Here is a 27,872-nt window from a genome sequence, read left to right on the forward strand (position 1 = left end):
AAATCAGTTCTAAAAGAGTAAACATCCCTAAATATAGATTCGGGGTTCGGAAAACCAACCTTTTAAGCTGAATATTCAAGTTGTAAATCTAGGCGGTAATGAATCCAACTACGAACACAAACTAAATGACTAAAAAGCAATAAAAATGTAAGAAATATGGAAAATATTGTACGGGTGCGAGTTTGGGAAGTTTAAAAGTGAGGGAAAGTGAAAGAGTTTGAAAGTTTAAACCTTTGGCCTTTAAAAACCATCTAGTTCTCGCCCATTTGACGATATTAGTCTTGCTTTGCCGACCCACTCGGTGACACGCCAAGTGTGCACTTACCTTGCCGAGTTGTACAGAACCTCCAGTTAATGTGAGGGTCCAAAAGGTGGTCAAAATCGAGATCACCAACCTGGTCGGTTATTCCCCAATTTGTTCATGGGCTTGCCGAGTTTTACAGATTCCAGTTTCAAGATGTCTTGCGTCCAATGGCGGTCCAAGTCGGGCTCGCCGACCTATTCGGTGATGCACCGACTGAACTTTTGGCTCGCCAATCTGCCCTGTTCAAACACATTGCACACTTTAACCTGCACAATCAACACACCATTATTTCATAATAAAAAATAAAGCAAATAAAACTTGGGTTGCCTCCCAAGCAGTGCTTAGTTAACATCGCGTCACGACGCAAGTCTACGCTTAAACCTCATTCTTGGGGTTGTCCATAGTGTCACTAGGCAACCCCTATTGTTGTCTCGAGTTTAAATAAGACGAGATATGGCCCATTTGGGTCTCCAACTATTTGATAGAGACAGAATGAGAAGTAACTATCTGGCTAAGGGTCGACACATCTTCCTTCATCTCTTTCAAGATCTTGTCCAACCCCTCAACCTTGTTGAGGATACGAGAAAGCATATCCTTCGACCGACCTCCCTCAGAATCCTTTGGCTTTTGACGCTCATGGGGAGGAATATACCTATCCTTCTCCCCATCCTTCCAATTAGGATTTCGATCCCTCCATTCTGTATCACGATCTCTCCAACTCTCATCCCTGCTCCAACCTTGGTTACCACCCTGCCTTGGGTAGTTTGTACGATAACCACCTCTTTGGTTGGCTAGGAAATTCACATCCTCATTATACAAAATTTCAAACTTGATTTCTTCAGGGTTCACACACCCAACACCAACGACATTGACACTCCTAGCACCTGCTCCCATGACATTTTTAGACAAAATGTCAAGTTGGGTTATGATTTTGGACATATTCTGATCCCTCTCTTGATCTTTCTCCATTTGTTCCTTGGTCAATTTGAAAGTGAGTGGAGAGACTTTATCTTCGCGGGTGTACCATGCCCGGTTGATCTTTGTCATGCCATCCAAAAGTTGAGCTGCTATCAGATAAGGTTGTTGCATCAACCCTCCAGGAGAAAGTTGGTTAGCAACTCCGTTGTTTACAAAATCAAGGCTCCGGTAAAAATACTGCAGCAACACGTTGTCAAGCAAACCATGAGTTGGGCATTACAACACTAACTTCTTGAATCGCAGCCAAGTCTCATGAATTGGCTTGCTTTCCAGACGCTTGAAGATCTGAATGCTATCCTGAAGTATCATCATCTTCGAGGGAGGGAAAAATCGTACTTGAAATGCGGTGACAAGCTTTTCCCAATAAGTGATTGAGTCTCGTGGCAATGCAGCCAACCACTTACACGTTTCTCCCATCAGAAAGAACGGGAACAATCTCAACTGGACCGACTCTTGGGATATGTTCTTGAAGGAGAATGGTCCGCAAACATCAACAAAATTTATGATATGCTCATGGGGATCCTCATGAGCCAAACCACTGAACAGCCGCATCACTTCAAGAGCTGAAGCATAGTGCTGTAATATGGAACATAGCGTTCCCTTTAATCGGAGGCAATCGAATGACACCTATTCCACCCATAAGATGAGGGTCATTAATATTAGGCTCATTAACATCATTGAGATTGTCGATGTCGTCTTGGTGGCCTACTTGGCGACCATTGCTTCCGTTCACACTCATACTTCCTGTTTAAAACAGCAACACAAAACCAAAGCTAAAAATAAGTAGATTCAACTATAACTAACAAGAACAAAATTCAACTTAACTAAAAATTCTCAAACAACACCACTCCCCGGCAGCGGGTCCATTTTGATTTCACGATCAGGACACTTCATCCAATTCTAAGTGTCAATGATCGTTAGTCAGTAATATAACCCAACTAATTGAGTTTGGGTCGAATCCCACAGGAAATGGTACATGTTTGAGAATCAATAAGAAAGTACAAATATGCTCAGGTCAACCTTATGAATATACATTATCGAATAAAAACATAATTCAAATCAGGGGTGACACAAATGTCAAATAACAGTGGGGTTTTGATTGTAATTATCAACTACAACAACAACAAATAACAAGGAATAACAAAAATGAGACGGGTTCTTCGGATTTGATTCGATTATAGACTAATATAGACAAATGGGTAATTGCAACTGTTAGTAAATAACTGTAAATTAGTAAATAGGCTAGACTATAGAGGAGGTAACCTTTCTCTCGAACAATTTACCCCGAATCAAGTCGATTTCTCTCGAACACCAACAAGCAAGCAAATAAGAACAACCTACGCCTTAGTCCATTCACTCTCTCGAGCTGAATGTGTGGAAAGGGGTTTAGAATTCACTCTCTCGAGCTGAACCCATGAAAACCCAAAAGCACAGATAAAAAATTTAATAATCTTTGTTTTAAAACCTCTCTCTTGAGCAAGCACGAAGGTAGGACTGCATTTGCAGCTACAATCCTTTAATTTAACCACAATTAATGATTGAAATTACTTCTAAACAACATTTAAACTAATAATTAGCAATATCCATCAGCTAAATCAACCTATAATCAGATAATCACACCCCAAGAATTGGGGTTTTAGTTAGGCATCATGATAATATAAAAATCATTACCAAATTGTGTTTCCATAAAATGGGTAAGATTAATTTCATCTTTACAAAGGTCCAAATTAAAGATTCTCAAAGACCCACTTCCAATTTCTCAAAAATGGAAAACTTCAATTCTTCAAAGCCAAGGAAATTAAATCTCAATACTTAGAGTTCAAACTCAAAAATTACTCTAATGAATGTTCAAAATAAAATTTGATACTAAAGATAATGTTTGAAAATGTATTTATAGTGGCCAAAAATATGCTGCAAAGGACCATTCGGTGTAGTAAGTCGGGATCACCGATCAATTTGGCGATCCTCCCTTTGGTACGTTCCATCGCCTTTTTGCTTTGGCCTTCAGCATCCTCAAGTTCTGTAACTTTGGGCGATCTAACACTGTATCGCAGAACCTTTCGACGACACGCCGACTGCTCCTTTCTCTCGCAGATTTGATTTTCTCCTTAAGGGCTTGGCACACTAGAACTTTAGGTGAGATAATAGCCATTCGATGAATCGCACAATGGATTAGGTGATCACCAGGTCTTTTTTTCTTTGTTCTTTCAGTTGCCTTGTTCCTTTTTGCCCATTAGTGTCCATGCTTTGTTACTCACTCTATTTACCTGGAAATAAAGGGTTTTACATCAGTTATTGGCATAAAATAAGCATTTGAGGACACTAAATCTATCCAAATAAAGCTCTAAATGAGTTCAAATCGTGTACTCATCAGTATGTACTGATCCAACAAATTTATATGCATTTGTTTAAATCGAAATTGATATTCATTTTTTCATTTATACTTAACAAAATTTGTATATATTTACTTAAATCGAGATTGATATTTATTGATATACATTTGTCATTACTCGTCTAATAAATAGGTATAGATCTATTAGCATTACTATTTTTATTATTTTACATCATTATATTTTGATTTCTATTCATCAACAAATTTGTATACATTTGTTTGAGATAAAATTAATATTCACGATCAAATTCAATCAGCAAAATTCAATAATTTATATAATTATCATAATTCATAAATATATTAATTAATATATAAGTATCAAAATTAATACTCAAAAGCAAGTTAGTATATCATATAACTTTGATCATATGGAAGAAAGAAGGTTAAAAACTATAGAAGATTGACTAAATAAATATGAACAGGAAACACAATGTTTTACCCTCCTTAGATCTTTGTCTTTTTTATAGAGGTGTAGTGGGATGAAGTTATTTCTTTCCCCTTCTTAGATGAAATTCAAAGAGGCTCCGGTATGCTGAATCCTAACCCAAACTTAGGAGTGGCGATATAATATTCTTTTTTTCTCAACCACATTTGAGAATTTGTAAGCCCATGTATCTTTTCACCGGTGACTTCACCCATGAGTTCTCCTAACTTTGCTGGATTTGAGAAGTTGTAACCTGATTTTTCAAATAATGTGAAGACCTTTTGATCAAAGTTCCCTTTTATTTGACCAACTTGGGTATTTTCTTTGGAAGGCTCCAAAGTGAAAGACGCGACTTGTGTAACTGGGACAATCATTTTCTCCTTCAATTCTTGGAATGTTGTGTGACTCAATTCTTTCCTCGATGGGTGAACTTATTGAGTACATTCCTCTAGCAGTGGTTGTCCCTTTTTCGACGTTCACGTGGAATATAGTGAAAAATTGGTTGCTCATCATCAATATTGTTCTGCATGTCTCGTTTAGATGGTGAAAGCTTAATGGAAACCTCTTCCGTTCTCTTCTTAGACATCTTGATAGCAGCCCATTGAACTTTTCTATCTTCGAGATCAATAGAGTCGGCTTCCGCATGTTTCTCCATATTTGATCTTCCAGAATCTAAATATAATTTTGCATCTGCAAAATATGACTCCTTCTCAGTGAAAGGATTGATATCTGCATCAATTTTGACTACTTCACCATCTTTCATATACTTCATGCATTGAGGCAAAGTAGATGGCACCACTCTATTTTCATAAACCCAAGGACGTCCAAGCAACAAGTTGTATTATATTTTGGCATCTGTGATATGAATCAAAGTGTTTGATTTCATGTCGCCAATGGACAATCCAACGCGAATCTTCCCTATGGATCATTGTCCTCCTTGATTGAAACCTTGGATTGTTAGGTCACTTTTGAATAGTTCATCATTAGATATCCCAAGTTTTCTCAGAACAACATTTGGCATGATATTGACTGTCGAACCACCATCGATTAGTATGCGATTAAGATGTTGTTCCCGAATAGATCCTACATCAAATAAAGGTTTGTTATGTAGCTTAGACCCTAACAATAAGTCATCATCTATGAAGGCAATTGTAGCACAACATCAAGTAACTTTTCATCAGTTTGATGTTCTTGTGTTATCGCTGGATTATGCCTGTCTTTGCTTTCCTTTGTGTCGTTTGTGCTGGAAATAATGTGTGTTGCACCAATTTGAACCGCAAAAGATTTTTTCAGGAAATAATTCATTTAATGTAATGGGCCTTCAAATCTTCTGCGATAAAAAACCAATGATCTTTTGGATAGTAAGAATTCATTTAATGTAATGGGCCTTCGACCCAGTAGATGTAGTTGATTGACATCACTCCTTATTGCTCTTGTCTCAGGAAGTCGTATCCTAAGAACTACTTGATGTCTCCGCTTCTTATGTGTAACCAAAGTCCAACCAGCAACTTCGTTTTCTTCGTGGTTGTCTATCTCTAGTGAACCTTCAAGAGTTTTCCTTGGAAAATAACCTTCAATAGGAGTAAAACTTTCGAGTTGCAAGAAAGTGGACCTTGAGCACTTCTTTTGATTTGGTGCTACACTAGCATGATTTGCCTCCGCTTTGTTATCCTGGTCAATGATAATTTTTCCTTCACTTACTAACATCATGATTTTAGTTTTTTTTTTGTTAGATTTTTGATAATGTTTATGGGAACTCTATTTATTTCCTTAGTAATTAACTTGCTTCCGTAACCTAAATGCCTTAGTTGCATAGTTTGGGTTGTAGTAGTGGTTCTCCCACCGGAGAGTTAGTGTGGGTGCCAATCATGATGGTCGGGTTCGTGACAGTATAACTTTTGGTCTAGGCTACTTTCGATACCCTCCTGAATTATCAATCATATATCTCTTGGATTCTCTTGAATTCCATGACCCTTACCAATAAGACACCAAACATTGCTACTAGTTAGACTATTCCTAGCTCATATCATTAAATGAGAAATTAATTGGATTATTCTATCTCTAGCTCAAATTCATAGACTAATTCCACCAATTCATCACTATTGAGTCTTACCCAACTCCATTCTTTGCTTGTCAAAGCAAAAATGATGTTAAGGAGCTCAATCTATGTTCCAAGCCACTTATATTAGATTATAACTTCAACAAAACATTAGATCCATGTATTATTTTCCTCCCCATACATAGGCTTTTATCATACACTAAGCCTATACCTGGGGGAGTGTGACATCGGCATGACATAAATAAGGATTGGCGGAACCAGTTTATCACCCAAAATGGAAAAAATAGATGAGCAGGCTACATGCGATTATTGATGACCGCCGGTAGAAAGGCGTTGCACAATGAGAGATCGACGATTCACAGATTAAACGTCGGCTGATGGGAAATATTGTGAAAAACCTTTTGTGATCGATGTATAACCAAAAATTTAATTGGCATTGTACAGCCAATGTTAGGCCTTACCCCGATATAATGCCAAATTCTCCCTAAACGAATGTCCTGTCCTGATGAATCTAGTCGGGTTGCTGTGTAAATTTCGGCCCGTTGATTTTCCTTCTTGAATACTATTTGGAGAGGGTGGTTGATGGGTGACACACAATAGAGAATTGGGGGATGCCCTTTTTTCATTGCAGGTGGACACTCTATCAGCCATACAAGTGTCCTAAAGCACAACCTCACTCGTTTGTGGACAAACAAACACCCACAAGATGGGAGAAAATAAATAAACTTAAAGACACTTGGGTTGTCTCCTCAAAGCCCTTAATTTAATGTTGACATAATGGTAGTTCTCTATCATTTATATTGTCTTGATTAAGAGAACCTCCTCAAATATACTCATGTAATTCTCGATTCTTTGCACATTAACCTTGAATATTTGTCCACTATCATTTATATAACAAAATGCAAACAAGGAAGCATCCACCCAAAAGATGTTTCACAAGAAATTATTTTGGGAGAATTAAAAATATTTATTTATTGTTGTATCATCATAAATCAAGGATTGTGATAAACCATTGGCAACATGAAACACTGAAACATCTGCTTCTACAATGCAACTTTTCTTTGGATCCTTCAGTTCACATAGTGGCATAAATTTTGCCCATCCTCAATAAAAATTAGGAGTTGGAAACCAATATACTACAGAAGCTGTATCAGAAAAATGTATCAAATTACTCATAGGGAATTCAAAATAGAAACTAACAGTAATGATGCATGTCAGAAAGTATCATAGAACTACTTCTACAATTTATAATAGAAAAAAAAAGAAAACTACTTCTACAATTTATGTCAGAAAGGAACCAGAATGTCATGCCCCAAACTCGAGGGGTGCAATTGGCTCCTATTGTCAAAACTCAAGCCCGACCCGACCCTACTAAACCATTTGCTACTAGCGCATGACAGCCACACACAATCAAGAAAACAAACAAGTATATCTCGGCTTAAAACTAAGCCCTCGGCCAGCAAGGCCCCTGTCAACTGATCTATAAAAGAAATAGCTACTCCCAAGAGATCATATAAATAAATAGTCAACTAGCACAGAAGTCCTGATTGGGCCGTCAAGGCTACCGTGATATCTATACCAAAACTGAAAGCAGGTATATATCAAGACAATACATCAAATAGCTCACAAGTTTAAGCAAACCAACAAACTAGGCCAGTATGGCCATAACGTAGCTATACACCCTACACACTAGTCTGAAAGCCTCTAAGAGTAGTAAAGCTTGGCGAGACAGGGCTCCAGCCTACCCATAAAAATATATACAACAAAAGGTAACAAACCTCCCAACCTTGGCAGCACCGGAGGAGAAGGGATAGCCAATCAGATAGAAGTCAATCCTGCTGCTAAGGAGGTATAATGGGTCATCTGTCGGGACCTACATGCATGAATGCAGTGCCCCCAAGGCAATGGAGCTTCAGTAGAAAATAATGTACAAAGTATGAAAGGCTATAGACTAAGTGAGCAAGTATCATAATATACCAACAACAATCACGTAAGGAAATCAAAATTTTAGATAAGCATGCTAACCCGCTACTGAATCTAAAAAACATACAAAAATGATCAAGCATCAACCTAACCAAGGCCTATAAGCTCGGCAGGTACAAACAACATACAACCTACCTAGTCTCCCATAAGCCCAGAAGGTGCCAAACCAATCTATATACCCCTATCGGTAGCCCCTTGTCTTTGTAAGAAGTCACATAGCCCTTTTTGGCACCGATATAACCTCGTAGGCAGCACATAGCCCTCTTAGGCAACATCACAGCTCTCTAGGCTGCAAATCGCCCTCTTTTGCATCAACATATTCCTGAAGGCAACACATAACCCTCTTTGGTGTAAAAATGGCCATGTAGGCAACACATAACACTCTTTGGCATCTATATAGCCTCGTGGCAAACACATAGCCCTCTTTGGAAATAACATAGTCCTATTAGAAAACATCATAGCCCATAGGCAATTCATAGCTCAACAACTAACCACAATTGCCTGAAGGGCGACAACAAACAATTGAATAGGCCAAAGGCAAGCAATTTAGCTATAAAAAGTATATATGAATAATATCCAAGTCGTTCCTAACTTAGGGTCGTTCTTAATAGATTTTGAGTCCCTAAAATGAGGGTTTATAACCACTCACAATTACATCTACAAGATCACCAACATTAATTACCTCTAAGGAACATGTCGAACGAAGGGAATAGCCTTAACATACCTTTCCAATGAACCCTCGAAAGACCCTAGTTCCTTCACGAAAGTTGTTCCTTATGTCCTAAGATTCACAAATATTATATATACACAGCTTGTACGCACCTATAAATAGTTCATAATTAATCTTAAATAGGCAGATTTGCCTTATTGCCCCAACTTGTCGAAACGTCCGTAGAAATTCATAAAAACAATCATAAAAGAGTCTGGAGATGATTACCTTAGTTAACCATGTTTAAACCTTGAAGAAACACCAATAACTACAAATTTATATCTTCAAAAACCATCTCCAAACGCAGCTAATAGGATGGAAAAATGATTGCCACGTGTAGAGATCATGTTTCTAGGCACAAGGGCAGCGTTTAATGGTAGAAATCATCAAAAACTAACCTTCATCATGCAATAACTACATAGGAATGCTCTCTTAAGCTTTATCTTTGGTTTGGACGTGAAAAGATATGTTTTCATGGCTTAAAACGTTGAGTATGCCGACATACCACATTTTTTACCTGACCCAGATCTGTCCCGAATTCTGCCCCTACAATCCGTAGTAAAACCCTCATAACTTTTTACTCCGATGTCGGTTGGATACGGGGTTTTGTGCGTTGCAAACTAGACTCGTAGGCCTTCGATTTAATGGGTGATAGGACTTCTAACTCTTTATATTTTGATAAAACATCCAAGACATTTGACCCAAATTTTAGAGAATTCTTTAAAAAGGAACTTACGATAACTTTCGCCAACTTTTACTTTGCCACTTACCTAACTTCAAAACTTGAGATACAACCCTTGAACTCTTAAAATATGACATACCATATCATTCTTAATTTATTACCCACCCTCCTTGTCTTTCCATGAAGATACAAGTTAATTTAGACGCTTTGAAAAGTCGGGGTGTTACATCCTTCTCCCCTTAGAAACATTCTTCCTCGAATGAAAAAAATCTGAGTCACGCGGTTAATTCCTTAAGAGTTTCAAAAATTTTAGCAGAATTTCCTTTGTAAATGTGACTATCCAGGAACATGAAACGCATAAATTCTAACCTAGGCGTCTCATAGGATGGCATAAATAGTTAAGCACTATAGCTCTACAATAACAGTGTGAGCAAATATACAATGATAACAAAAATAATAATAAGCAACAATATAAAAAAATCAGATTGGTAACTAACCTCACTGCACTAATATAAACTGATATGCCATCACCCTGGGGTATGAAACAAGTGAGGATATTTGGACCTCATGCCATCCTCAGTTTCCCATGTCACCTCTTCTCTATTATTTTTTTTCCACAATACTTTAACCGAAGCCACCTCTTTGGTCCTCAATTTATAGACCTGTCGATCTAATATGGCAATTGGAGTTTCCTTGTAGGATAACTCCTCTGTTATATGAACATCCTCAACCGGGACAACCGGAGAAGGGTCTCTTTCGCACTTCTGTAGCATCGATACATGGAAAACTGGATGAACAGATTCTAGCCCCGAAGGTAATTCTAACTCATAAGCTACCCGTCCTACCCTCCAAAGGATCCGGTATGGCTTAATAAATCTTGTACTAAGCTTGCCTTTTTTGCCAAATCTCATAACACCCTTTATAGGCGAGACTTATAAGAATACTCACTCATCGACACAAAACTCTAAGTCCCTTCGTCGCACATCTGAGTATGACTTCTATCGGCTTTCAGCTATTAGCAACCTCTCCCGAATGAACTTAACCTGCTCCACTGTCTGTTGTACTAAGTCGGGTCCAATCAACGCTGACTCACCTACCTCGAACCATCTGATGGGGGACATACATTTTCGCCCATACAAAGCCTCATAAGATGCCATCCCGATGCTGGAATGATAACTATTATTGTATGCGAACTCAATAAGAGGTAAGTGGTCATCCCAACTTCCCTTGAAGTCTATCGCGCACGCCCATAACATATCCTCGAGTGTCAAAATTGTGCACTCAACCTGGCCATCTATCTGAGGGTGACATGATGTACTAAGATTAACCTGTGTCCCCAGTCCTTTCTGGAAGGACTTCCAGAAGTTGGAGGTAAATTGTGTTCCTCTATCAGAGATAATAGATACTGGGACACCGTGTAGCCTAACAATCTCTCTAATAAAGAGCCCTACTTAGTCTTCGGCCGTAAAAGTAGCCCTGACTGGTAAGAAGTAGGTTGATTTTGTTAGTCTATCAACAATTAACCAAATAGAGTCAAACTTGCAACGCGATCGAGGTAACCCTGTAATAAAATCCATATTAATTGCTTCCCACTTCAAGAAAGGAATGGCTATCTCATGAACTAACCCAGCGGGATTTTGGTGCTCAACATTTACCTTTTGGCAATTAGAACACTGTGCCACAAACTCAGTAACGTCCTTCTTCATCCCGTGCCACCAATAGATCTCCTTAATATCATGGTGCATTTTCATCGAACCAGGGTGTATAGAATAACGAGAATGATGTGCCTCTTCCATAATCCAATTTCGAAGTCCTACAACATTTGGAACACACAATCGACCGCTATATCTAAGAACTCCATCTCCTACTATATCAAAGGCTAAAGACTACTGATCCTGAGCCTTGGCTCTGAGCTACTCTAAGCTAGGATCCTCTTGTTGCCGTGATTTTACTTCCACAACTGGAGATGATACGGCTGTGTCCTAAATTGCTACCCCACTATCTTCTGCCTCTAACAATCTGACTCCCAAACTAGCTAACTAATGAATCTCTAGCGCTAGCTCATGCTTCGCAATACCTAAATAGGATAAACTACCTATAGATCTTTGATTGAGGGCATCGACTACCACATTCGCCTTTCCTGGATGATATAAAATATCCACATCGTAGTCTTTCAGTAACCCAAGCCATCGACGTTGTCGCAGATTTAACTCCTTCATATTAAAGATATATTGAAGGCTTTTATGATCTGTGTGATGTCAACATGAACGCCATACAAATAATTTCTCCACATCTTTAACACATACACAACTGTAGCCAACTCTAAATCATGGGTCAGATAGGTCTTCTCATGCTTTCTCAACTTTCTTGAAGCATATGTGATAAACTTACCATGTTGCATTAGAACACATCCCAACCAAACACCAGCAACATCAAAATACACCACATAGCCTTATGAACCCTCTGGCAATGCTAAAACTGGTGTTGATGTCAACCTGTCCTTCAGCTTCTAGAAACTATGCTCGCAAGCCTCAGTCCACTAGAACTTAGCTACTTTTTGAGTCATTTTCATTAATGGGGCTGAAAGTGAAGAAAACCCTATACAAACCTTCTATAGTACACAACTAACCCTAAGAAACTACGAACCTCAGTTGGAGTCATGGGTCTGGGCTAAGTCTTTACGACCTCAATCTTTTGTTTATCAACTACAATGCCTGCATCTAATACAATATGACCGAAGAAAGCTACAGAGTACAACCAGGACTCACACTTAGAAAACTTTGCATAGAGTTCTTGGTCTTGAAGAACATGATGGACTTCTCGCAAATGATTTGCATGCTTAGCTTTTGAACGCGAATACACCAAAATATCATCTATAAATACAATCACAAACAAGTCTAGATACGACCTGAATATACTATTCATCAGGTCCATGAACATTGTTGGGGCATTAGTTAATCCAAAAGACATTACCAAGAACTCAAAGTATCCATATCTGGTTCTAAAAGCTGTCTTTGGAACATCTTTATCCCAAACTTGTATCTTGTGGTAGCCTGATCTTAAATCAATCTTTGAGAAGTACTTAACACCTTGTAACTAATCAAACAAGTCATCGATCCTCGGAAGGGGATACTTATTCTTTATAGTCGCCTTATTCAGCTGTCGGTAATCAATACACATTGTTAGTGAGCCATCTTTCTTCCTTACGAATAACACTGGCTTACCACATGGTGATGCACTAGGCCTAATAAAGGCTTTATCCAGCAAGTCTTTCAACTGATCCTTCAACTCTTTAGCTCAGTAGGAGTCATTCTATAAGGAGGGACAAATATGGGTTGTGTAACTGGTAGCATATCGATAGCAAAATCAATTTCCCATTCTGGAGGGATACCAGGGAGCTCATCTGGAAAAATATCTAGAAATTCATTAACTACCGGAATAGACTGAAGAGTCTGTGGTTCTGCATCTATATCATGAACGTGAACAAGATGATAAATACAACCCCTAGTAATCATCCTCTTCGCCTTAAGATAGGAAATAAACCTACCTTTCGGCATTGCTGTATCGCCTTTCCATTCCCGAACTGCCTCTCCTAGAAAGTGGAATCTAACAATCTTTGACCGGTACTCAACATTAGCATAACAAGATGCTAACCAGTCTATACCCATAATGACATCGAAATCGACCATCTCTAACTCTACGAGATCGACAGAGGTCTAACGGTCGATAATTTCTACTGTGCAACTCGATAGACTCTCCTGGAAACAATAGACTCACCAATTGGTGTAGCTACAATAAAAGGTCGATCTAATGACTCTGCTACTATACATAACTTCCCCGCAATAAATGGCGTAACATAAGATAGAGTAGATCTAGGATCTATCAAAGCATAAACATAATGGGAGCAAACAATCAATGTACATGTCACAACATCTATTGACTACTATGAGTCATGTCGGTCGGCTAGTGAATATGTACGATTCTGTCCACTACCAGAACTAGATGCTCCCTCTGTGCCTCTGTCTCTACCTCTACGTGTTGAAGTTTGGGGTCCACACCCAGTAGACTGTGCTGATGAGGAGGAACCTACTACTGACCTATATCACCTTGACCTATGGTCAGGCAGTTTCTCCACCCATCCCCCTTCTGTCCACAAGAATAAAAACCTGTGGAACCCTGTCTGCACTTCCTAAAATGCATCCTACCGCAAGTAGCGCAACGTGGCGAGGTTGTCCTAGGCTGGCCTGAACCCCTCTGCTGTTGTAAGCCTGATGCTCGTGAACCTTCACCTGGGTGTGACTGTCCCCGACGATCAAATCTACTACCCTGGAACTGATGTGGTGGAGGTCTAGGTGGCCTAATAAAATATCGTGTTATGGGACGACCCTGAAAATTTCATTGTGAACCAGCAGGCCTAGTCCTCTTCTGTCTCACTCTCTCGACCCTCTCACTCATATACTGTAAATGTCAGCGATCCTCTATTCCTGTGCAAAAGCCTAAATTCGCGAGATATCCATATTATCATTTAGTGCAGCGATAGAACAACCGTCGATATAGTCTGAGTTGAGCCCTCCTATAAATCTACGCACCTTATAATGCATCTTATCAACAAATGCTGCTGCATATCTACCCAATGAATCAAATCTCAGCCCGTACTCACGGACACTCATGCTGCCCTATCTAAGGTTCAAAAATTTGTCCACCCGGCCATCCCAAATCTCTCGAGGCAAATAGTGATCTATGAAAGCTTCTGTAAAGCTATCCCAAATGGGTAGAGATGCATCTTTTCTCCAAGATCTCTCCCAACTCTTGTACCACAAAACTGCAACATCGCGCAATCGAAATGCTGTTAACTCAACTGACTCAGTCTTTGAGGCGTGCATGACTCTACAGATCCTATGAAGCTGATCAACAAAATGCTGAGGGTCCTCTCTACGGTCTGTCCCTGTAAACTATGGAGAATTCAAGGAAAGAAATTCATGAACTCTCAAACTTCCGGGCCCTTCAAAAGGTCTGACAACATCTGGCACAACTGGTTGGCGTTGTGCAGTTACTAACCATGCTAACATATATACTGCACTCTTGAAATCCTGATCAGATGGAATATGAGGAGCTAGAGGTGGTACTGCTGGTGGAGCCGGAAGTCCTGTAGCCCTTAGAGGCTACTGAAGCGGTGGAGAAGCTATAGGGGGTTGAGAAGATGTCTCCCCCTTGGTATCACAATGGGCTACCTCCAAATGTGGTACTTTGTCGGTACCCTCGCCTGCAGCTGTATCTAGCCCCTGGCCAGTTGTGGTCTACTGGTGTCAGCCATCTCTATCTACATACAAGTATCAATTATAAGCCAGAAACCTCAACCCTTAAGACACCGCTCTATAGCACGAGGTGAGCAAAACAATGATAGCCAATCTAACATGCCCGATATCTTCTTGCTTATCGATTGTGGTGCACAATACATTTATAAACAAGACTCTACTAGACACGGCTTGCAGACTCCCTAGGTTATGACGTTACTCTGATACCAAATTTGTCACACCCCAAACTTTAGGGGCGCAACTGGCTCTGAATGCCAAAACTCAGGCCCGACCCGACCCTGCTCAACTAATTGCTACTAACGCATGGCAGCCATATGCAATCATGAAAACAAACAAGTATATCTCGACTTAAAACTAAGCCCTCGGCCGGCAAGGCCCCTGTCAACTGATCTATAAAAGAAACAACTAGTCTCAGGAGATCATATAAATAAATAGCCAACTACCACAAAAATCCTGATTGGGCCATCGAGGCCACCATGATATTCTATACCAAAACTGAAAGCAGGTATATATCAAGACAATACATCAAACAGCTCACAAGCTTCAACAAATCAACAAACTAGGCCAGTATGGCCATAACGTAGCTATACACCCTGCACAATAGTCTGCAAGCCTCTAAGAGTAGTAAAGTTTGGCGGGACAGGGCCTAGCCTATCCATACACATATATACAACAAAAGGTAACAAACCTCCCAACTCTGGCAGCTCTGGAGGAAAGGGGATAGCCAATCATATAGAAGTCAATCTTGCTGCTGAGGAGCTCTAATGGGTCGTCTGTCGGGACCTGCATGCATGAATGAAGAGCCCCCAAGGCAATGGGGAGTCAATAGAAAATAATGTACAGAGTATGAAAGGCTATAGACTAAGAGAGCAAGTATCATAATATACGAAAAGAAATCACGTAAGGAAATCAAAATTTTAGATAAGCATGCTAACCCGCTACTGAATCTAAAAAAATACAAAAATGATCAAACATCAACCTAACCAAGTCCCCATAAGCTCGGCAGGTACAAACAACATACCACCTACCTAGTCCCCCATAAGCCCAGAAGGTGCCAAATCAATCTACATACCCCTATCGATAGCTCCTTGTCTTTGTAAGAAGTCACATTGCCCTTTTTGGCAACGATATAGCCTTGTAGACAGCACATAGCCCTCTTAGTCAACACCATAGCTCTGTGGGCTGCACATAGCCCTCTTTCGTATCAACATATCCTTGTAGGCAACACATAGACCTTTTTGGTGTAAAAATTGCCATGTAGGCTACACATAACACTCTTTGGCATCAATATAGCTTCGTGGGAATCACATAGCCCTCTTTGGAAATAACACAATTCTATTAGACAACATCATAGCCCCCATAGGCAGTTCATAGCTCAACAATTAATCAAAATAGCCCCAAGGGCGACAACAAACAATTGAATAGGCTAAAGGCGAGAAATTTAGCTACAAACAATATATATGAATAATCTCTAAGTTGTTCCTAACTTAGGGTTGTTCTTAACAGATTTTTAGTCACTAAAATGAGGGTTTATAACACTCAATCAGCCAACCACTCACAATTATATCTACAAGATCACCAACATTAACTACCTCTAAGGAAACATGTCGAACGAACGAAATAGCCTTAACATACCTTTCCAATGAACGCTCGAAAAATCGTAGTTCCTTCACGAAAGTTGTTCCTTATCTCCTAAGCTTCACAAACACTATATATACATAGTTGGTACACACCTATAAACAGTTCATAATTAATCTTAAATTGGCAGATTTTCCATATTGCCCCAACTTGTCGAAACGTCCGTATAAATTCATAAAAACAATCATAAAAGAGTCCAGAGATGATTACCTTAGTTATAAACCTTGAAGAAACACCAATAACTATAAATTTGTATCATCAAAAACTAGCTCCAAACGCAACTTATAGAAGGGAAAACGATTGCCACGTGTAGAGATCACGTTTCTACGCACGAGAGTAACATTTAAAGGCAGAAATCATCAAAAACTAACCTTCATCATGCAATAACTTCATAGGAAACCTCTCTTAAACTTTCTCTTTGGTTTGGAAGTGAAAGGAAATGTTTTCATGTCTTAAAACGTTGAGTAAGCCGACATACCACATTTTTTTACCCTACCCGGATTCTACCCCGGCAGTCCGTAGTAAACCCCTCATAACTTTTACTCTTATGTCGGTTGGATACAAGGTTCTGTGCGTTGCAAACTAGACTCGTAGGCCTTCGATTTAATTTTTGATAGGCCTTCTAAGTCATTATATATTGGGAGAAAACATCCAAGACATTTGACCCAAATTTCAGAGAAATCTTTAAAAAGGAACTTACGATAAATTTTGGCAACTTTTATTTTGCCACATACCTAACTTCAAAACATGAGATACAACCCTTGAACACTTAAAATATGACATGCCACATCATTCTTAATTTATTACCCACCCTCTTTGTGTTTCCACGAAAATACGAGTTAATTTAGACGCTTTGAAAAGTCGGGGTCTTACACAAAATTTGTTTAAAAAATTAAGGAACAAGAGAACATACTAGTTAAATTGCGGTGGACATCACCATACTGGTCTTTAATTGATATGCTAAATTTTTTCTGGACCCTTTTTCGGGAATCAAATCCATTATCTAGTCTGCCTTGTTGAAGGATGAAAGCATCAATCTAAAACAACTATTAGAGAAAACACACTTTTGATAACATAAATTATTTCAACACATCCCCTGACGTGCGGGTCTGATTCTTTTTCATGGGCCAAGCATGTGGAAACTCTTTTTGATAATGGGTGACAGCGAGACTAGAACTAAGGACCATTGCCTGCCTTAATATTATGTTTGTGATCATCTCGCCTAAAACCTTAAGCTGCTTGTTTTATTAACTTAGCTATCTCAACATACTTGAAGCATGGAAATAAATGATATTGACAGGTAAGGTGTAGGAGCATAACAATAATAAGAAACCAAAAGGATAAGGAGGAAATAGCAACAGCTCTATTCACTAGGAGAGCAGAATGCAACCTCAAACAGAAAGTCAACCGAGTTCATTTCAGGGTATTTCCACTTCAACAGACCCTCATGCGTGCGAGGAACATAAGGATCATCCCAACCCTAACACAGAAAGAAAACAGGGTGGCTCAGTATCCAGAACATAAATTCATCTGTATGATTTATGAATCTCCGTCACTGTTAGCCATAAACATGTCATTTGCAATAAAATGCAAGAGGATGTGCTACTAATTCTATCTGCAGCATAACAGCAAACGTAGATAAAGGTTGGAAACCACTTCCACAGAGAGTTTTCCAACATAGCAGCCAAAACATACATGTCATATAACTTGAAAACATCTTAAGTGATGTAAGAAATTGACTCCTCACGAAAAAATCCAATATAACACTAGAACAAGAAGCAATTCAGTATAGGTACTCTTTAGCACCTGAAAAATAAGACCATCAGCTTCATGTGAAAGCTTTGGGATAAATTCTTTGAGAAGTTTTGTGACAGTAGAGAGCAGAAAAAAATCCTTCCTCCTCACCTGATAAACATTGAGAAATCAGCAGCCACTTAGGCAGAACAAATAATACTAGAAAATAACTACAATATATTCCAATTTTGACAAAACATACCCTGAAAGGCTCCAACTCATATCTATAGTAAGGGTTTCTACTCTGGTATATATGTTGACGTTCATAATTCCTTGGACCAATCACTTCTTTGTCGATCATTCTCCACCGTTCATAAAAGGGTCGCTGTAAAATTATAGAACAGAGAATGAGCAACAACAATGTACAGATAATATTCGAAGAGAACCAAAAGACCCCTAAGAGTATAGCTAACATAAATTTTTCAAGAAGGAAAGGAAGGTGGTTTCATATCAAAGAATCCAACCTCGATGACAGATACATGGTTCAGGGCCATCATATCATAAATTAGGTATCTCCTTTCCTGCTTTTGTGTGTTGGGCAAAGTATCAATTACCATCTCTCCATCAAGTAAAGTGAAGTGGTGGGTCTTTTCAGCTAAACCCTGGGAGAAAATATGAGAATTTCATGTAATAAATCATATGTACAGATAATTTCCAACAGCGAGACATAAAAGGGAAAAAAAACTATCAGAACATCCTAATAGCTAACTGGACATTTGGTTAGAGAGGAAAAAGAGATGTTTTGATGGAGAGTCAACTACTTTAGGCATTTTGAAGAGTAGATGCATTGCAAATTTGTTTAGTTGGTCCAACTTGTATCCTGCTGTTAATGCAGAACAACTTCAGTATTTTACTAACTCATTAGTTCTGGCTTAGATAGTTTGTATAGTTAGCCAGAGATTTATTTTGTACGCTCAAATGCCATATCTTGTAAATCTTGCATCTTCTTGATGCTGTTATTGATACCACTTATCTTATCAAAAGAAAATAGCTAACTGGACATTAGCATACTTCATTAGTGTGTCTGCAAGGAAATCTCATCTGAACCCTCCGAAAGTTGAAATACCTATCAATTAAGAAACAACCATCCATCGTGATCAACATCATATACCGTGTCCCACAGCCTTCCATGTAACATAGTAGTAACGCTGCCTTAATAACTGCAAGTTTTCCCTGCACATCATGACAACAATTACCTTGGATGAATCTTAATTTATGGATCTTCACCTTCCTTGCTTTGTGTGGGATGCTACCATAGTTTGCAAGGCAGCTAGCCAGTTTAATAAATAAACAATTGTTTTCTCAGAGAATATATTAATATCCATGTCCGAGTTCATATGAGGTTCAGGTATGAAGATATGGCAAGATTATTATCCATGAGCAAAATTTGTACAAGGGATCTAAAAAAATACATTAACTACTCAGAACACTTGATGGACAAGCTATCATTCAGATTAAAACAATATTAGCAGAACAAACCTATTTCATGAGCTGCAAGCATAATATCCCGGTCCCTGTCGAGCTCACATAAATCCACCCAACTAAGGTAATTGATTCCAAAATAAAAAGACGGGTCTTTCTGCCTATTTGGCAGGTCACAAGAATCAAGAAGTATTTCAGTCTGATCATTAGTTTTTATAAGTAATATAAGTTTTTATTAGTTTAAATGAAGGGAACAAAGACTTCTCATTTAACGAAGGATCATATTTTTGGACAGACCAAATGGAAAGAAAGATCAGGTATACTAGCACAGAGTAGTAGATTGGGCGACATCAAGCAAAACCGAGTCACTCTTCTTAAAGAATAACATGATTTCACAAACAAAACCCCTCCTTTCACTTCAGTACAATCCTCACGAACCCCCATTCTCTCTCCCTCCATCTGCATTGCCTTCCGTCATTGTTTTACACACACACCTCCCCCCGGATGCGCCGCCCTTCTTCCCACTCTTTGCCCCACCCACACCTTCTTTATTACATCACCATGACCACTTTTCTTACTCAACTCTCTGGCTCTCTCAGTTAAGTTTGTTTTTCTGAAACATAAACTTTCAAATAGTAAAAGGTGAATCAAATAGAACAGCAAAAATATATAGTTGATTGTTTGCAAATTCTTGCTTTCCTATGAAGAAGCAGTCCTACAAATTAATTATTCAGTAACCATTTTGATAAAAAGCCCAATCCTCAAAACCTTGAAAAGCAGTTGACTGATGATACAATATAAGAAAATACCAAAATACTTTTTCCCCATCAAAAGATTAGAGAAAAAGGAGGACGAACTTCATTTATCTTACTAGAATGTCAGTAAAATTAATAGCACTAGCATGTGTATTTTTTCAATTTTCCATGCCAAACACTTTTTATCAAGCTAGAAAATATTATAGTTGCTCCAAGTCTAAGCAAGTTAGATATCTCTTAGCACTGTTTAGCCTCTTTTGTTGAGCTTTTAAGAAAAACTAAATGTCTTTTTGGGTGTGTCTTTCTTTATTTGGTGGAGCACACCTTGTTTATCTTTCTAGAATGTCAGCAAATATGACACCATTAGCATGTGTATTTTTTCAATTTTTCATGGTAGGCACTCTTCATCAAGCTAGAAAATATTTTGCTTGCTCCAAGTCTGAGCAAAGTTAGATCTCTTCTAGCATTGTTTACCCACCTTTGTCATGCTTTCAAGAAAAACTAGATTTCTTCTTGGGTGTGTCTTAGTTGGTGGAGGACCAATGGCGATTAAATAGGCTGTCAATGGAGGTAAAAACGCTCAAATGCAAATAAGAAAACAAATATGGCTAAGTACAGAGTTCTAAGGATTTTTAGGAGAAATTCTTTATCAGTCAAGAAACAACAATCCTAGGAAACCTTTATCATCACATTTAGGCACCCCGGTCAGACATTAAAATAATGGATGATGACCCAAAATTCTTCAGCATTAAATTTTGGCTACTTATTTCACCTTTAATCTGCTAACTCCATAAAGGGCTACTGGGTAGGAATGGACAGATAAAGGAGCACAAGAGACCATTTTCTTAATTATCATTCCAAAATTGAAATGAAACTGAGTCTAATAAAGAAAATTATATAGAGGATTCATATCCTGACTGAAACTAGTTTTCGATTGAAGCATAGTTGATGCAGAGTCTAAGGAAAAGAAGTCCTCAATCTGAGAATAATATATCGATATTTTATGGTACAAGTTTCATCGAAAAAAATAAAGTGAGTATTAAGACCAGACATGGAAAACGTCTCTTGGATGGCGAAAGGAGACTCGCATAAGGTTGCTCAAGCTATCTAGCCTCGACAGGCATAAGGCTTTAATGACCAGCCCAGGCCTAATTCAAGTGATCTCTGACTAGGAATTTAAAAAGTTGTGGCGAGCCTCGCATCCCAAGTATTGCTAGGTCGGTACTCAAGAATTTGTCATTTACAAGCTCCATTGGCAAACTGACTTGGTAATGTCATAAATTGGTCATTTTCATAATCAAGCTTAACATTGCACTCAAAATCAAGTTTCACTAATTTCTACTTTTTTTTGCTTGAAATTGGTAATGTTGTATTCCTCAGCATTAAGGATATGTTGGAGATCTTCAAAAAGAAGCCAAAAAAAAAAGAATAGGAGGATGCTACTAACATAGATCCTAACAAATCTACTAGTTCAAATTCATCTATTTCTATCTTTTTACACCATTAATGAAAAGATACAATACAATCTCCATTTAACTTTATGGATGGAATTGGACCTATCTTCAAAGTTTCTGCTATTTCTCTCTTTCCATACATTCCACCATATAAAGTGCGGGATGANCTTTATCAGTCAAGAAACAACAATCCTAGGAAACCTTTATCATCACATTTAGGCACCCCGGTCAGACATTAAAATAATGGATGATGACCCAAAATTCTTCAGCATTAAATTTTGGCTACTTATTTCACCTTTAATCTGCTAACTCCATAAAGGGCTACTGGGTAGGAATGGACAGATAAAGGAGCACAAGAGACCATTTTCTTAATTATCATTCCAAAATTGAAATGAAACTGAGTCTAATAAAGAAAATTATATAGAGGATTCATATCCTGATTGAAACTAGTTTTCGATTGAAGCATAGTTGATGCAGAGTCTAAGGAAAAGAAGTCCTCAATCTGAGAATAATATATCGATATTTTATGGTACAAGTTTCATCGAAAAAAATAAAGTGAGTATTAAGACCAGACATGGAAAACGTCTCTTGGCTGGCGAAAGGAGACTCACATAAGGTTGCTCAAGCTATCTAGCCTCGACAGGCATAAGGCTTTAATGACCAGCCCAGGCCTAATCAAGTGATCTCTGACTAGGAATTTAAAAAGTTGTGGCGAGCCTCGCATCCCAAGTATTGCGAGGTCGGTACTCAAGAATTTGTCATTTACAAGATCCATTGGCAAACTGACTTGGGAATGTCATAAATTGGTAATTTTCATAATCAAGCTTAACATTGCACTCAAAATCAAGTTTCACTAATTTCTACTTTTTTTTGCTTGAAATTGGTAATGTTGTATTCCTCAGCATTAAGGATATGTTGGAGATCTTCAAAAAGAAGCCAAAAAAAGAAGAATAGGAGGATGCTACTAACAAAGATCCTAACAAATCTACTAGTTCAAATTCATCTATTTCTATCTTTTTACACCTTTAATGAAAAGATACAATACAATCTCCATTTAACTTTATGGATGGAATTGGACCTATCTTCGAAGTTTCTGCTATTTCTCTCTTTCCATACATTCCACCATATAAAGTGCGGGATGATTTTCCACCATCTCTTCTGGCTCTTGCTTCCTCGTCTTCTAATCCAACAACTCAGCATATATGTCGATTGCTCAGGCATGGTTCATAATGTGTCTGTGAGGGTAAGAAATAAGGTCCATAGTTGTTCAGTGAATTTACAATGCAAAAAGAGGTGATTGTTTGTCTTTTTTGTTTCCCCGCAAAGTTGGCATCTGGAAACTATGATACGCCACTTTCTCTTCAAAACCTCATGTGTTAGGCAAGCCTTTCTTACTACCAACCAGGTGAAGCATTTTACTTTTGTTGGACCTATGTTTTCCTACACATTATTCCACAAAAATTGTTGTCTTCTGTTTTGATGTGCATTACTTATTTCATAAGCCCTCTTAATAGAGAATTTTCCCTCATTTTTGTGCTTCCATCTCATGGAACCTGAATTTGATGTAGTGCCTGTGAAGTCATTTAGTAGAAGAAGCGTGTTGGCCACTCTTTCCACCTAATAATTTAATATTTAATAATCTTCTAAAAGAAAAATCACATCTGTGATCGGTCGAACATTCTTTGACAATTGATTCTGGGTTGTTGCATATGATGATTAAGTCAAGAAAGATATCCTTGAAATGGCTCTGATAGTTCCAAGCATCTCTCGAAAACTTTGTTTTTCTCCCATCTCCCACTTTTATAGTCATGTTCTCTTCTATCTTTGGCCAAAGGTCTCTGATTGTTCTCCATGCCCCACTTCCATAGGGCATAGAACTAGTACTGCTACACCATGGGTTGTTCTCACCATATTTCACCTTGATGATCTCCTTCCACAGAACCTGGTCTTCTTCACTGTATCTCCAAAGCCATCAAGAGGCTATCATTCTCTCTCCATCCTACGAGGTACCTATTTTTCATTGTTACTTCCCATTTCACCAAATTATATCCTTTGTCCTACTTACATCTGTGCCAAGGAAAATCCCTTCTGAGTTTGTCCAGTTTCTTCGGAACCTTTCCGCTGTATAGGGAATAGAGACATTACATAAGTAGGAAGAGAGTCTAAAACTGAGATTATAAGAGTGAGTCTTCCACCAAATGATAAATATTGAGACTTCCACCTTGTTAATCTCTTTTCTGCCTTCTCTATTATGCCATCCCATATCCTTGCCTCTTTATGTTTATAACCAAGTGGCATGCCCAAGTAAACAACAGGTAAATGATCCACATTACAACCAAGTATGTATGTCATACTCTGGATGTTGAGTACCTCCTTGATTGGGAAGAAACTGCTCCTCACCTAATTTATCTTCAAACCTGAAGTGGTTTCAAAAAATAGTAGTAATAATCTGATGTAATTTCTATATTCCTCGGTAGGTTTACAAAAAATAATAGTATCATCAGCATAAAGTAGATGGCATATTTCCTTGGTTTGCCTTGTAGCACCTCCTTTTTGAAAGTGACAAGTGGTAGATTTACACTCATTTGAGGACTATTTAGTACAACAATTAGTGTCTTCAATATCTTATTATGTTCTATTCTAATGATATTTTGATTATTTGAAGCTATGAAGGCTTTTCAATATCTAATTAGCACATGATTCTAGGCTCATCTCCTTTCATTCTAGAATCTACACTCTCATTAGCAATAAGTGCAGCATCCATAATCTGTTTCCTTTTTATGAAAGCCATTTGGTTCTTGTTGACCAACCTATCTATCACCCTTTATAATCTTTTAGCCAATAACTTTGTTATCAACTTTTAAATTCCAGTGATCAAGCTTATTGGTCTGAAGTCCTTCAGTTCAAAAACCCCTGCTTTTATAGGGATGAGGGCCACGTAGGTTGCATTAAAGCTTTTCTTAGACATTGTATTAGCATGACAATCCTGAATATCATTCTTAATATCCTCTTTAAGCACATCCCAGAATGCAAGGTAAAAGGACATGGGAAGCCATCAAGCCCTGGTGCCTTTTTCCATTGCACATAACTTGAGACTGTCTAGTATCTCTTTCTTTTCAAATTCTCTTTGTAACCACTCTTGTTCTTCTTCAGTTATACATATGGGATAAGCTGCAAATCAGGTCTCCATTCTTCTGATTCCACTCATGCTCACAATACTTGCTTCAAATCCAAGTTCAAGCTCAACTAAACTGTTCAAATGCCCTCACACAAGGAATGATTCCATATTCACACAATGGTTCATAGTTTAAAGCATTGGAATTAGATGCAATGCTCACACTCACAAAGAAGAACACAATGCATAATTTCACTAATAGGTTTGCCCGTATTTTCAAATAAACATTTGTTTCAGCTCACTCAAGATCAAAAAGGTCTTTTCAAGGTATGTAATAGGGCTGAGTGCAAAGGTATGGTCATTTAGGCTCAGTTACTTTCATCCTCATGAAATGTGGTGCTCACAACACTTCCTTTCCTTTTCCTTCATCATTCTCTTTAGTGCTCATAAGTCATCCTATTATTCACTTTCCATGGATTGCTTGGGAACCCCATCTCTTTTGTACTTTATTCCACAACTTTCTTTTTCATTCTTTTTCTTTTTCTTTCTCTTTTTTTAATATATATGGAGGGGTTCCATTTTTCTTAAAACCATTGGTAAGAGGAGACTTTCCTTGCACTTCTTGACTTGACCTTATATTTTCACCACACCCACAACTTAGGCTTTTGGCCGAAGTTGGCTATTCAACTAAGCACAACTTCATGAGGATTATGGGTAATGGATAAAGAAAGGTTATGATTTCATCAAGTTTCTTCCAAAGAACGGTAATGCTCAAGGGGTGTTCAAACGCGGTTCACACACTCATAAGGTAGGTCACAAAAGAGGTATATGTCAAATTGGCTCACACTCTTAGAAGTTGCCTAAGATCATATCAAGAGATAGCATCACCTAGTTGACGGGACTAACGGGGAAAATTCTAGGATATATCATACATGGTTCAAAGTAAGCTCATCACACTAGGCATTGGCACTACAGTCAAACAAGACGCCACACTTTCGCTAGTGTGCAATGATCATCACAAGATAATCGATTTGATAAACGGCTAATCACAACGAGATGCAAAGTCTTCACATATTGTCTATGCAACTTCATTTGGCTTCATCGTAGCAATACATTCATGTTCGTTTGATTGTAGGCACTATTCAAGTCATCGGTATTGATTAGAACCGCTACTTAAATTGTGCAAAGAACAACTACATTCAACACACGAGAGGTGGCACAAATTTTCGAACGGGTCAAAATCATTTTGCAATTTAAAATAAAAGAAGCCACAAACTCAAACATCCATAGAAAAGAAATATTAACACAATTTGAAATAGTACAGCCCAAATATATACACTAAATACAAACAAAAGTAGCACACAAAAGGTATGGGCCTCACACCACCACAAAAAAATATTTGTCCTCCAATGCATATAACAAAATATCAAGAATGTAAATTAAAGGAAGACAGAGATAGAGGTAACAAAGGGATCCTGTCTAAGCAGTCACTCCATCTGCCTGGGCATCAGTGCTCGATGTGTCACCCTGAATCTGGGCATTACTGCCCAAAGTCACCTCAGGGGGGCTAGCGGGATTGGATTCACCAAGGTTTGCTGAGTGTGTGTCTGCCAGAAAGATATGCACCGCTCTGCAAAATCCCCTGGCCCATGATGGAAAATTAGGCTCCAGGGTAATGGTCTTCCTGGTAGAAGTGGGCCTTTTTCCCTTGCTTTTACCAGTAGTTGTGGTTAGTTTCATAGATTTGCCTTTGGACGTAGCTGTCTCGTCATTTATCACACTCCCTTTTGACTTTTCTTGGGCTGGTTTTATTCTTTCCACAGCTTTTGATTTAGTCATTTCTGCAAAGTCTTGAAGAGATATTTGAAAAACTTAAATAAAAGCAAAGTGGAACTTATGCAACAAACTCGCCAAACCAGATGGCGAATCGCCGAATTTCTTAGGTGAGCTAGATCAGGCTCGCTAAAGGAATTAGCTCTAAAACTGCAGCAAGAAGGCGAAAGGGGAACTTCTTCGGTGGGTCATCCATAGTTTTCGGCGAACCAGGACAAGCCCACCAAAAGTTTAGGGGCATAAAGGTTCAAGGGTGCAGATAAAGGGCGAAAGAGAAGAGTTTCGGTGAATCGCCAAATGCTTTATGCGACATTAAGCTTCTCACCGAAAGTTACAAAATTAATTATCAGATATAGCATGAAATCAAAAGTGAGATAGGGACATTAGGTGAACTACCGAGTGGTTTGGCGAGCTCGACCCAGCTCGCAAAATGGCCCAACGTGCCTAATTTCAACCCAACTTCTCGAATTTAACCCTGCAACTCCCAAAAATAAAATCAAAGCATGCACCAACACAATTAAGGTAGGACCCATAATACCCAAACACAACCCCTCAAATTTTAATACAGTTTAAGGCATGATATTATGGGAATTCAACAGTCACAACTACCCGAGCAAGGATATCAAATTAAATCATGCATGTAAACAATCTAATCCTCTCAAAGAGGAGTAGAGCACTTCAACCAGATCATTCTATTGCAAATGAGTATAATTTATGATAAATTAAACTTTGGGCATAGAGAACTAACCTTTTGTGTCACTAAGGAGAGGATTGAAATGCTAAGTGGCAATGTAATCCAAGTCCGAGCACAATTCAACAACTAAAATACTCAAAAAGTGCACGAAATATAGAGTCTAGAGTGCAGGTGTGAGTTTGGACAGATAAAAAGTGAGGGGAAGTGAATGAAGTTGAAACTTTTAAACCTTTGGCTTGCAAAAACCGTCCAGTTTTCACCCACTCGGCGACATTAGTTTCTTCGCTGAAATTTACAGGACCTTTGTGTCACGACCCGGGG

At 38.5% G+C, this 27,872-nt stretch overlaps 1 protein-coding gene across 1 annotated transcript; it reads right to left on the reverse strand.

Moving 5' to 3' along the window:
• Positions 1–17,762: 17,762 nt before the first annotated feature.
• LOC125843525 (mRNA-capping enzyme subunit alpha-like) lies at positions 17,763–19,410 on the reverse strand. The gene is made up of 5 exons (XM_049522637.1): positions 19,290–19,410; positions 18,743–18,880; positions 18,481–18,603; positions 18,291–18,389; positions 17,763–17,964 (listed from the first exon to the last, which is right to left on the reverse strand). The coding sequence occupies exons 1-5, from the start codon at positions 19,407–19,409 to the stop codon at positions 17,848–17,850; spliced, it is 597 nt and encodes a 198-aa protein (XP_049378594.1). The 5' UTR covers position 19,410; the 3' UTR covers positions 17,763–17,847.
• Between the last annotated feature and the right edge of the window lie 8,462 nt (positions 19,411–27,872).

Source organism: Solanum stenotomum, chromosome 11 (assembly GCF_019186545.1).
Source record: "Solanum stenotomum isolate F172 chromosome 11, ASM1918654v1, whole genome shotgun sequence".
Lineage (NCBI taxonomy): Eukaryota > Viridiplantae > Streptophyta > Magnoliopsida > Solanales > Solanaceae > Solanum > Solanum stenotomum.